General features: G+C 40.9%; 1 protein-coding gene across 4 annotated transcripts in view; it reads left to right on the forward strand.

Annotated features, from left to right (window-relative positions):
- Nucleotides 1-12,854, forward strand: part of PRIMPOL (primase and DNA directed polymerase) — a 34,652-nt gene that overhangs the window by 679 nt on the left and 21,119 nt on the right. For 3 of the 4 annotated variants that reach the window (XM_084626130.1, XM_084626131.1, XM_084626133.1), the window contains exons 2-3: nucleotides 8,958-9,049; nucleotides 9,797-9,981. In XM_084626130.1, coding sequence (XP_084482256.1) covers nucleotides 9,031-9,049; nucleotides 9,797-9,981 — 204 coding nt within the window. In that variant the 5' untranslated portion in view covers nucleotides 8,958-9,030. The remainder of the gene's footprint in view (nucleotides 1-8,957; nucleotides 9,050-9,796; nucleotides 9,982-12,854) is intronic. The other variant, XM_084626132.1, reaches the window with a different exon arrangement.

Consider the following 12,854-nt stretch of genomic DNA (forward strand, 5'->3'; position numbering starts at 1 on the left):
TATTTCACACCCACCGTCCGAAAACTCTTCACACGCATCATACCTGTTTTCGGTGCTAAAAGAATTCCTTATCAATTTATGTAGGGGTAACGTCTGCTTCATATTTCACATAGAACTTTATAGCAGCTCACAAATTTCTTTTAGCTGGTGCGTTGATTGCCTCTGTAATACTTTGTTTCCTGTAATCCACTTTAAATGTAGTTTCACTCCATTTATTTTTGCTCCAGTGAAATTCGGATTTAAGTCAGCTGTATGTAGCAAACAGAAGCTACCTACAGCTGGCTTACACTCAAAAACTAAGCCTACTCCATACAAACCACCCCTGATTTGCAAAATGTCACTACCCCTTCTTCCTTCCCCGAGGGTTCCTTGTGAGACATGGCCTTCACTTACCCCTCACAAAGTCCTGGAAGCCACTGTTCTCACTGTTCGCTATACCTGTAGCTCACGAAAGCTTATGCTCAAATAAATTTGTTTGTCTCTAAGTTGCCACAAGTACTCCTTTCCTTTTTGCGAATACAGACTAACATGGCTGCTACTCTGAAACTTGGGATAAATAGTTAACACATTTCAAGGGGCCATTCAAGACAGGAAAAAGCATGGACTAGAGACACTGGATTTATGGCTTATTACAACAATCTGTAACTCACCCACACTCTCTCTCTCTCTCTCTTTCCCTCACCCTTCCTTTTCTCCCTGTGACTGGACAGGTGATAATGGGCCACTTCATATTGAATGGTCCCTTGAAACATGTTAAATGCTTATGCGAAGAGCTTGTCTCTCTCACCACCAGAAGTTGATCCAATAAAAGATTACCTCATCCACCTTGTCTCTCTAAACTGAAAGTGGTAATTTATTTAGTTCAGACAGGACCTAATCAATTAAGATAAAATTTAGCCACAAATGTAGACTAGGTCAAATTGTGTTCAGCACTGTGAGATAATTTTTTTTTTATATTGTGTGCTGCTTGAGAAGTGATGTTTTAAGAGGCTGGGGTACTTCTTTATTTTCGGTTTGTTTAGTTATTGTTATATTTTGTGGGATTGCTACTTTCCTCTCTGTTTGTATTGATTATGATCTTAAATAATCGTTAGGGGTATCTGGAGTGCAAGATGAGCACCTTGGCTGGTTTCTGTAAATTTAAGTAAATATGTATATGTCCAAATATAGTAGTATGGGGTTTTCACTTCATGATGTGTTTTATCTCCCACTGCTTAGATGTACTGAGCCTGAAAACTGACAGGTTGTTTCCAGCTGAAAACTTATACTTCATAGCATGACTCAGCAACAAGTGTGAGAGATTAAATTTAGTCCCTTCTGTCTACTGGAAACCACATTATCTACACATCATCTTTATCAAGTGCCTACTTCAAAGTAACAACTAGTTTAGAGTTTATGGTGAATTCCAAACTCAGTTAATTAGGCATGGTCTACACTAGGAATCATAGAATCATAGAATATCAGGGTTGGAAGGGACCCCAGAAGGTCATCTAGTCCAACCCCCTGCTCAAAGCAGGACCAATTCCCAGTTAAATCATCCCAGCCAGGGCTTTGTCAAGCCTGACCTTAAAAACCTCTAAGGAAGGAGATTCTACCACCTCCCTAGGTAACGCATTCCAGTGTTTCACCACCCTCTTAGTGAAAAAGTTTTTCCTAATATCCAATCTAAACCTTCCCCACTGCAACTTGAGACCATTACTCCTCGTTCTGTCATCTGCTACCATTGAGAACAGTCTAGAGCCATCCTCTTTGGAACCCCCTTTCAGGTAGTTGAAAGCAGCTATCAAATCCCCCCTCATTCTTCTCTTCTGCAGGCTAAACAATCCCAGCTCCCTCAGCCTCTCCTCATAACTCATGAGTTCTAGACCCCTAATCATTTTTGTTGCCCTTCGCTGGACTCTCTCCAATTTATCCACATCCTTCTTGAAGTGTGGGGCCCAAAACTGGACACAGTACTCCAGATGAGGCCTCACCAATACTCCAGATGAGGCCTCACCAATGTATCACTATGTTGCTCTGGGGTGTGAAAAATCCACACCCCATGGGCAATGCAGTTAAACTTACCTAACCCTGGGTATAGACAGTGCTAGGTGGATGAGAGAATTCTCCCATCAATTTAGCTACTGCCTCTTGGGGAGGTGGAGTACATATGTCTAGTAGGTAGCGTCCTCCTGAAGCCTTACGGTGTTGCACCTGCCCTGTTGCAGCATCTTAAGTGTAGACAAGCCCTTAGCTGTGGTTTCCCCCAACTTTCCATTAATTGATCAAGTTAAGTGGTCTGATTTTTAAAAAAAAAAAAAAGTTCTGAGCTTTCATAATAGATCAAATTATCAAACTACTTTGTATTTTGTGGCTTTAAGATATGAGTTCTCTACTACTGCATCTAAATTCCTAGAATCTTTCCTTCCTTCCTTCTGGAAACTGTTCTGTCCCAAATTTCTCTGTTGTATATGAGCACAAGGCAAACATTTGCCACTCTTCATTTGGCTAGAAGGGCAGGCAATTGGTTTTCTCTAGCAATCATCTACTAATCTCCACAATTGGGTTGTGAACTGGAAGCAGATCTAGAGATGTCAATGGAACAAATCAGGAATAATTATATTTTTCATCATTCCAAAGGTGTGCATAGCAGATAAATGGGAAGACTGAGTTCCTATCCATAGGTGTTTACAATCTGATTTCCTGCTAAATCAGTATTGCCAACCCTAAAAAGTGTTCAAAAATCTTGAGGCAGGCCCCCCAAAATCATAAGGATTGGCTTTAAAATCATGAAATAAAAAAGAGAGTTTTATTTGCCTTCTGGTTTTTGAGCTATTAGGGTTAATGTTTTCCAGCCTTTCTCTGCAACTATGAGGTCTAAACATCTATTTTAAAAAAATGAAAGCCGAGATTCTCGTGACTCCAGGAGCTGAAGTTTTAAGAAAAACTTGAAGTATCACAAGAGTTGGCAAAACAATCCACGTGGGTAAATCATTGCCCACGTGAGTAAAACTTACTCATGAATGTAAACATCTTGACTTCAGTAGGACTACCTTCATGTGTGAGGATTTTCAGAATCAGGCCCTCCATTATGAAGAGCTTACTCTTGTTTCTACAGTATATCCTGGCTTTGTTGCAAGCCAGGGATGTCATTCCAATATGCCTCAGCCAGAGAAGTTTAATGACTTGTTTCAGAGTAACAGCCGTGTTAGTCTGTATTCGCAAAAAGAAAAGGAGTATTTGTGGCACCTTAGAGACTAACCAATTTATTAGAGCATAAGCTTTCGTGAGCTACAGCTCACTTCCTCAGATGCATATCGTGGAAACTGCAGCAGGCTTTATATATACACAGAGAATATGAAACAATACCTACTCCCACCCCACTGTCTTGCTGGTAATAGCTTATCTAAAGTGATCATCAGGTGGGCCATTTCCAGCACAAATCCAGGTTTTCTCACTCTCCACCCCCCCACACAAATTCACTCTCCTGCTGGTGATAGCCCATCCAAAGTGACAACTCTTTACACAATGTGCATGACAATCAAGTTGGGCTATTTCCTGCACAAATCCAGGTTTTCTCACATCTCCCCCACCCCCATACACACACAAATTCACTCTCCTGCTGGTAATAGCTCATCCAAACTGACCACTCTTCAAGTTTAAATCCAAGTTGAACCAGAACATCTGTTTGTCTCTGTCTGAGGGGTTGGAGCAAATGCGGTTGTATCGCAGAGCTTGGCTGTAGACGATGGATCGTGTGGTGTGGTCAGGGTGAAAGCTGGAGGCATGCAGGTAGGAATAGCGGTCAGTAGGTTTCCGGTATAGGGTGGTGTTTATGTGACCATTGTTTATTAGCACTGTAGTGTCCAGGAAGTGGATCTCTTGTGTGGACTGGACCAGGCTGAGGTTGGTGGTGGGATGGAAATTGTTGAAATCATGGTGGAATTCCTCAAGGGCTTTTTTTCCATGGGTCCAGATAATGAAGATGTCATCAATATAGTGCAAGTAGAGTAGGGGCTTTAGGAGACTGACCACACCACACGGTCCATCGTCTACAGCCAAGCTCTGCGATACAACCGCATTTGCTCCAACCCCTCAGACAGAGACAAACACCTACAAGATCTCTGTCAAGCTTTCTTACAACTACAATACCCACCTGCAGAAGTAAAGAAACAGATTGATAGAGCCAGAAGAGTTCCCAGAAGTTACCTACTACAGGACAGGCCTAACAAAGAAAATAACAGAACGCCGCTAGCCGTCACCTTCAGCCCCCAACTAAAACCCCTCCAACGCATTATTAAGGATCTACAACCTATCCTAAAGGATGACCCAACACTCTCACAAATCTTGGGAGACAGGCCAGTCCTTGCCTACAGACAGCCCCGCAACCTGAAGCAAATACTCACCAACAACCACATACCACACAACAGAACCACTAACCCAGGAACTTATCCTTGCAACAAAGCCCGTTGCCAATTGTGCCCACATATCTATTCAGGGGACACCATCACAGGGCCTAATAACATCAGCCATACTATCAGAGGCTCGTTCACCTGCACATCCACCAATGTGATATATGCCATCATGTGCCAGCAATGCCCCTCTGCCATATACATTGGTCAAACTGGACAGTCTCTACGTAAAAGAATAAATGGACACAAATCAGATGTCAAGAATTATAACATTCATAAACCAGTCGGAGAACACTTCAATCTCTCTGGTCACGCAATCACAGACATGAAGGTCGCTATCTTAAAACAAAAAAAAAACTTCAAATCCAGACTCCAGCGAGAAACTGCTGAATTGGAATTCATTTGCAAATTGGATACTATTAATTTAGGCTTAAATAGAGACTGGGAGTGGCTAAGTCATTATGCAAGGTAGCCTGTTTCCTCTTGTTTTTTCCTACCCCCCCCCCCCCCAGATGTTCTGGTTTAACTTGGATTTAAACTTGAAGAGTGGTCAGTTTGGATGAGCTATTACCAGCAGGAGAGTGAATTTGTGTGTGTATGGGGGTGGGGGGGATGTGAGAAAACCTGGATTTGTGCAGGAAATAGCCCAACTTGATTGTCATGCACATTGTGTAAAGAGTTGTCACTTTGGATGGGCTATCACCAGCAGGAGAGTGAATTTGTGTGGGGGGGTGGAGAGTGAGAAAACCTGGATTTGTGCTGGAAATGGCCCACCTGATGATCACTTTAGATAAGCTATTACCAGCAGGACAGTGGGGTGGGAGTAGGTATTGTTTCATATTCTCTGTGTATATATAAAGCCTGCTGCAGTTTCCACGATATGCATCTGAGGAAGTGAGCTGTAGCTCACGAAAGCTTATGCTCTAATAAATTGGTTAGTCTCTAAGGTGCCACAAGTACTCCTTTTCTTTTTAATGACTTGTATAATTCATGGGTTTTTCTGGTATAATTTAAAATGCGCCACAGCACAGAGTTTTTCTTCTCCATCAGGTTTATTAATGTTAGTAAGGGAAAAAGCCAAAAACCCAATTATCATTGTCATAGCCAGTGCAACTGTAAGTAGTAGATAATTTGCATGTATTTGAGTTTTCTGAACTAGGTGGAACTCCCCTGTCTAGAAAAGGCTCAGTTGTCAGTGGATGTTGAATAGGACCTTAGGTTTCCTTTTGGAAACTAGGATTTTCCATAGAATATGTTGTTCCTATAGGGGTTGTAGGCTGTGTTGCTCAGAGGGATTGCCTGGGGTAAGTGAGAATATTTCCAGTAATTTACAATGTGTTTTTTAAAAAATACTTCCTTTCTTTCCTTTCTATCAGGTTATGAAATTTAGCACTGGAGGAGGAAGCAAATATAGAGCATTCTATTAAGGGGAGGAAAAAACATTTGAATCCGTTTCAAACATGGGTTGCTTGGTCACTGTGGACCATGCATGACCATTTTTCAACCCATGTTTTCTACCATCAAACTATTATTCCTGGTCCACACAGGCCAGGGAAGTTGTTGTTTAAGCATATTAGCCTGAACTGGTTTTAAAAAAACTGTTTAAAAAGAGTTCAGATGTACTTTTATTTGGGAATCATGAAAAACTCTCAAGTAACTATTTGAACCAGTTACAAAGATCTAATTCCATATGCGATAATGATACAAACAGAGTTTACTGTCTTCTCTTGTTCTATGGCAGTAATCTCCATTTCTAAGTGCTTTAGTCCATTTGGTTCCATTAATTCTAAAATAAAAAAAATTTAAGACGATACTATGCAAAAATATCAAGTCTCCACTGTGCTTAGATTCATTTTCTGACTCCTTGTCAGAGGAAAGTGACATGAATTCCCAGGAGATACTTCTTCCAACTGAATATCTTCATGTTATGAGTAAGAGCATACTTAAAAGATGAATCGAAACAATAAGAAATTAAAATCATGTCTGAGAAATATTTCTAATCCTTATCCAAGAAGGAAATAAAGTCCCCCCCCCATTTCTGCATTGGAAGATGTGATAAAAATGGAGTGGGAGTTTCCCAGTAAAAGCAAAAAGTTTAACAGGAAGCATGTAAATCTGCAGACTCTAAAAAATAAATTATCATGCACCAAGAGGAGACTGTAGCCATTTATTTGGGTGGCAAAAGATTTAGGATTCTCGCAGTCTTGGAGATCTTCTTGAAAGAGCAGCTGGTCAGGAGAAAAGAGAGAGATTTCAGATGAAATTGAGAAGCAACTGTTTCTATGCATATTCAGAAATCTACGGTGTGCGTGTTTTTGAAAAGTCATTTTCTGAGCTAACCAGGAAGTTAAATTGAGCGTGTGATTGTTGGAATTCCACATAGTCTCCTTCCCTTCCCTTCCCTTCTTAAAACACTTTCTCGTGGGAGAATGCCAACAAGGAGAATCCTAATTGTACTCCTGCATGCAGTGCATCCACAGCAGTGCCAGCAACATCAAAATGAAACTGATTAGGAGTACTTGTGACATCTTAGAGACTAACAAATTTATTTGAGCATAAGCTTTTGTGGGCTAAAACCCACTTCATCGGATGCATGCAGTGGAAAATACAGTAGGAAGATATATACAGAGAACATGAAAAAATGGGTGTTGTCATACACACTATAACGAGAGTGATTAATTAAGGTGAGCTATTATCAGCAGGAGAAAAAAACCTTTTGTACTGATAATCAGGATGGCCCATTTCCAACAGTTTACAAGGTGTGAGTAACAATATGGGGGGAAAATAAGCATGGGGAAATAGTTTTACTTGTTAGCTGCATTTCTTGCTAGTGTTGCTGAACAAGGGTTAAGTGGAGGAAGTACTTTCTTGAGGAGGCTTGTGGGAGCAGGAGGAAACTGATAACTTGTTGAAAGAAGTGGGCTGCCCTGGTGGTCTATTGGCAGTACCTATTAATTTGGGATCTTGATAATTACCTCACTCAGCAGGCAAACATTGTCTGGGAAGCATTATGGAAGCAACATGCTTGGCCACTGGATGGATGAGGTATACTGTGTGACTCTCTCTAGTGATGCCTGCTGGATGAATAGAATTAACATGATTGATTATAGTACTATAAGTATATGCAGTGTAGTTGTAACCATGTCGGTCTCAGGATATTAGAGAGACGAGGTGGGTGAGATAATATCTTTTATTAGACCAACTTCTGTTGGTGAGAGAGACAAGCTTTTGAGCCAAACAGAGGTCTTCTTCAGGTCTAGGAAAGAAACTCCAAGAATTACAGCAAAATACAAGGGGGTGGAACAGTTTGTTTAGCATAAATAATTAGTACATATTGTAAGGGATATTCAAGGTAGAGTAGCCCGTTAACACCACTGCAGTCATAAGACAAAGAGGGGGTTAGTGGGTTACAGATTGTTGTAATAAGCCATAAATCCAGTGTCTCTGTTCAGTCCATGATTTTTGGTGTCTAGCAGAGTAATGAATTTACGTTTCCAGGCTCACATTTTGAAAGTGTTACATAAGAATGGCCATACTGGGTCAGACCAAAGGTCCATGTATCCCAGTATCCTGTCTTCCAACAGTGGCCAATGCCAGATGCTTCAGAGGGAATGAACAGAACAGATAATCATCAAGTGATCCATCCCCTGTCGCCCATTCTCAGCTTCTGGCAAACAGAGGCTAGGGACACCATTCCTGCCCACCCTGGCTAATAGCCATTAATGGGCCTATCCTCCATGAACTTATCTAGTTCTTTTTTGAACCCTGTTATAGTCTTGACCTTTACAACGTTCTCTGGCAAAGAGTTCCTCAGGTTGACTGTGCATTGTGTGAAGAAATACTTCCTTTTGTTTGTTTTAAACCTGCTGACTATTTCATTTAGTGACCTCTAGTTCTTGTGTTATGAGAAGGAGTAAAACCTGTCCTGCAGGTTTTCTTTGAGGATGATAGGAAAGGGAAACCTGCACAATAGTCTGTAACCCACTAACCCTTTCTTTTTAACAGAGGTGTTAACAAGCCACCTTATCTTGAATGTTCCTTTACAATATGTGCTAACTATTCATGCTAAACAATCTGTTGCACCTTGTATTTTGCTGTGATGCCTAGAGTTCCTTTCCCAGACCTGAAGAAGAGATCTGTTTGGCTCAAAAACTTGTCTCTCTCACCAACAGAAGTTGATCCAATAAAAGATATTGTTTCACCCACCTTGTCTCTCTACTATGAGTAGTCAGTTTCATTCTACAGCTGTTGCCATTGAGAAATTGCTGTGAGTCAGACAAAGGTGGGAGTGGGGTCAGTGAGGGATAATCCAAGAAAGGGTGGGGAACAGAATAGTGGTACTGGTGATTTGTCTTGTAGATTAAATAGAACAACCTCTGTAATAACATCTTCCCCAATTCCCTTCCTCCCATTCTCTCTGCTTTCCAAGAATCTTAACTCTTATCCATCTGTAAGAATTTTGAGGGGGAAGGAATTTCCCTGAATAAAATTATTAAATTGGAACTTGTCTGTAGTGATGCTAATGTTAAATTTAATGTAGTTTTTTGACTGTGCATTGATTTTCAGAGTTCCTACCATGTGCATACTTTATGTGATTAGAAGTCCGAAGGTTGCGTGATAGTGAACACTGCTGGGCAAAATGTCTTTTCTGAGTACTGGTAAGTTAACTATTTCAAAGTCCTGAAAATTCTGACAGTGAAAACATAGATAATTGAATAAGTAAATTAGAGTAACATGCACTGAGATTATTAAGCAGTTGAAAGCATTGCTGATATGGGTCATAGGCTGAGGATGCCCCTTGGTTTTGAATTGTCTTGCTTTATCTATTTGAGTGGCAATGGGGCCTTGTGGGCATAGGGCTGGGAGCTAGAAGCCACTGAGATCTAATCCTCACTCAGGTACTGACTTGCTGTGATAAGACAAGTCATTTAACTTCTCTTGGTTGATTTCCTCATCTATAAAATAGGTATGATATTTATCTACCTCCACAGGATGGTGTGAGAATGAATTAATATAAATTTGTACATTATTTTGAAAATATAAGCATTATTAAATACTATTCTATAAACAAAATATCATTTGTTACCCTGAGATTTTCCCGTATTCTAAATTGTTTCTGTTGTGTGGATAATAAAATAGGCCTGTCCATTTATAACTTGATTCTTGATACAATTGACGTTCTCATATATTCTCAAACCAGCACAGGGAACTTAGTATTAACGGGAGTTTCACAGCTAAGTTGCGTGTTGATTTGGAGTACAGGCTGCCCTTAGTCATGAAACAGAGAGTATGCTCAAATACGCAACTCACCCCACAGGTATATGAGAAATTGAAGCACATGCAAAATGCTTTTGATTTAGTTATTTTTAACGTAGTACTAAGGGTTCATTTCCTGACTACTTTAGGACAAATGAAGAGAAAATGGGAAGAAAGATTGAAGAATGTTGATGAACTAGCATCTCGATATAAAAGAAAGCCACTTTGCCCTGTTTACAGGCCACAGCTGTCCAAACCATGGCAACCGTGCTCTGTTTGGAGTCTGTTTCATCGACAATCTCAAGCTTTTAACTATGCAAAAACCTGTAAGGAGGTAAGATATTAAATTGTTAGAAGGGTGTCTTCACTATTTAGAAACGTCATTTGTAAAGTTCTGTTAACCTACAGCGTTCACTTCAGGCTTCTTTTGTTGATACATCAGGCAATTTTTTTTCCTTTCAAGTCAACATGATGCATAAGTTGTAATACTCAGTAGTTCCAACATTAGACTGTGTTATTAGATGTAATTAGGGCTAGTTCTAACACAATACTCTAGATGTGTTGTTAATGTAATAGTAGAAGTGCTTGTGGGGAAGAAAGACCAAAGTGGTGGGATGTGACAAGGGAGGTCTGGCAAATGATGTAGATGAGGGAAAGAGCCAAAATGGTAAGAGCAAAAAGAAAAGGAGTACTAGTGGCACCTTGGAGACTAACCAATTTATTTGAGCATAAGCTTTCGTGAGCTACAGCTCACTTCATTGGATGCATTCAATGGTAAGAGGTAGCAGAAGAATGGGAAAGGGCTAAAAATCTAGTAGGAAGGAAGGAGAGAAGAGGACAGAGAATGACGAAGGAAGAGGGAAAAACAGAGAAGTTAAGATCTAAAAGAGGTAGAGATGAATGAAAAGAAAAGCAAAAATATATCCCACAAGAGACAGGCAACCGCTCAGGCACCAAGAAGTGAAAGAGAAGAACCAGATCACCTGAAATGAACCCTGAGCCTAAGGTATAACTGTTTTTGAATGGACGAGCTAGTTATTTATTTGTAATTACCTACATTTCATATTGTGGAATGTGCAATTTCCTTCTGCCATTTCAGCTATCCCAATAACTCTGCAGGTCTGACCTAGTTCTGTATATTACACTAACGTTTAATGCCTGTCAACAATACCCAGTAAAAGAACCCAGTGGTGTTGAAAGAATTTGCAACGCTCTGTGCCCAATTCTTGTTGCTCCATAGAGCAACACAGTCATTTCCTCACCTTAGACAAAGAAATGATGCCATGTTGTGGTAGGAGGCATGAGGGCACATGTAGGCTCTTGAGGAGCCCTAACAGGTCTGGGGAAGAGGGGATAAGGAATGTTGTGATTCAAACAGGTATCCTTGCCACATGGCGGTTGTAAGTAAGAAACTGTAGATCATTAACTTGTTTAAAATCAGCTAGGGGAAGAAAGGCAGAAAGAAACCAAAGTTCATTATATTTAAAAATAGGGATTTTATATTGAAGTATCATATTAGGTGAATTACTTTGACTTAGAAAGTCAAGGTAACAAAATTCAGGTAATATTTATATCTGTCCTTCTAAAGACCAAGGGAGAGAGTGTCAAAAACACAAATGGCAGTTATATGAAAATCTTCACCCACCCAGTTTTATAGCATGAGAAGTCCTGGCTTGATCTGAAGTCTGGGGGCACGTCTTCACGAGCAATGTTACAGCGCTGCCGTGGCAGCACTTTAACGTGGCTCGTGTAGTCGTGGCAGAGCGCTGGGAGGGAACTCTCCCAGTGCTATAAAAAAACCACCACCACAAGGTCAGTAGCTTCCAGCGCTGGTGCACTGTCAACGCTAGCACTTTACAGCGCTGAAACTTGCAGTGCTTGCGGAGGGGGGTGTTTTTTCACACCCCTGAGTGAGGAAGTTGCAGCTCTGTAAAGTGCCAGTGTAGACAAGCCCTAAGACCTTGTCTAGATGAGAAAATTGTAGCCAAATCAGTTTAGAAACTGATTAAACTGTTTAGCTAAAGCGATTTAATTAGCTTCACACTGATTTAGTTAAACTGTTCCAATTTTCTCATCTAGACAAGGTCTAATGTAGGCCCCTGGCTCCACCACACCCATGATCCACCACACCCATGATTTCAGCCAGTCAGTCCTCTTCACCTTTACATGCTGTATTTTTTTCTAATACTTTTTCCTTTTAAAAAGTGTCAATTATGAAAAACAATTTTCCACTTCAGTTTTCCCTACAGAGGAGTAAGTAAGGGGCCACACTAATCCTGAGTGTCCAGGAAAACACAGGCAACAAATTGGAACAAAAAATACTAAACCAACAAACTAATATTTGGGAGTTTCCCATTCATTTAACTGGGAAGCTACAATGATGACCCAGTCATATGATAGTCTGCGGTGATATAAATAGCAGCCCTCACATGATCCAAAATGATGTCTACCAGGAAGTACTGTTGGCTTCTTCTGGGTCCAGAGGAAACCCAGAATGGTGTGTTCAATAACAAATACATAAAAAATTACTGCTCTGAAGTCAGGGTGCTTGGTCTCCTGCGTGCCTGGAAGGAAAGAGCCAGCTCTGTGTTACGCATCCCACAACTGGGTTTTTCTTGTCTCTCTTTCCCCTGGCGGCTTTATAGATGGTTTCAGTGAGGGTCACTCTCCAGTCTTAAGTGGTGCACTGCTCCATCACAGTTCTTCTAAGTGTCTTAAAAATAAATTACTGTTTTATGAGAGAGATCATAAATTTACCTATTTCAGTTAGGGCTTGTCTACACTGGCAAGTTTCTGCGCAGTAAAGCAGCTTTTTGTGCTCAAACTGCAGACGTGTACACACTGCCAAGCCACTTTGCGCTGAAACTCCTCAGTTACAGCGCTGCAAAAAACCCACGTTGACGAGAGTCATAAGGCTATTTGTGCAGAGGCTCCAGCGCTCTATTGCCAGTGTAGACGGTTGATTGCTTTCTTTGCTGTAATTGGCCTCCAGAACTGTCCCATAATGCCTCAAGTGACCATTCTGCTCATTGTTTTGAACTCGGCTGCCCTGGAGACATGCGCCCCTCCCCTTTCAAAGCACCGTTTCTGACAGCCCTTGCAGGTTGTGCTGATCTGCTCCAGGACACAAGGCAAATCATTAATGTGGAATGCTCCTGCTGTTAAACACAAAGGCAGGGGTGTGTGTGTGTGTGTGAGAGAGAGAGA

This window comes from Lepidochelys olivacea (genome assembly GCF_965140295.1).
Source record: "Lepidochelys olivacea isolate rLepOli2 genome assembly, chromosome: 4".
Classification (NCBI taxonomy): domain Eukaryota; kingdom Metazoa; phylum Chordata; order Testudines; family Cheloniidae; genus Lepidochelys; species Lepidochelys olivacea.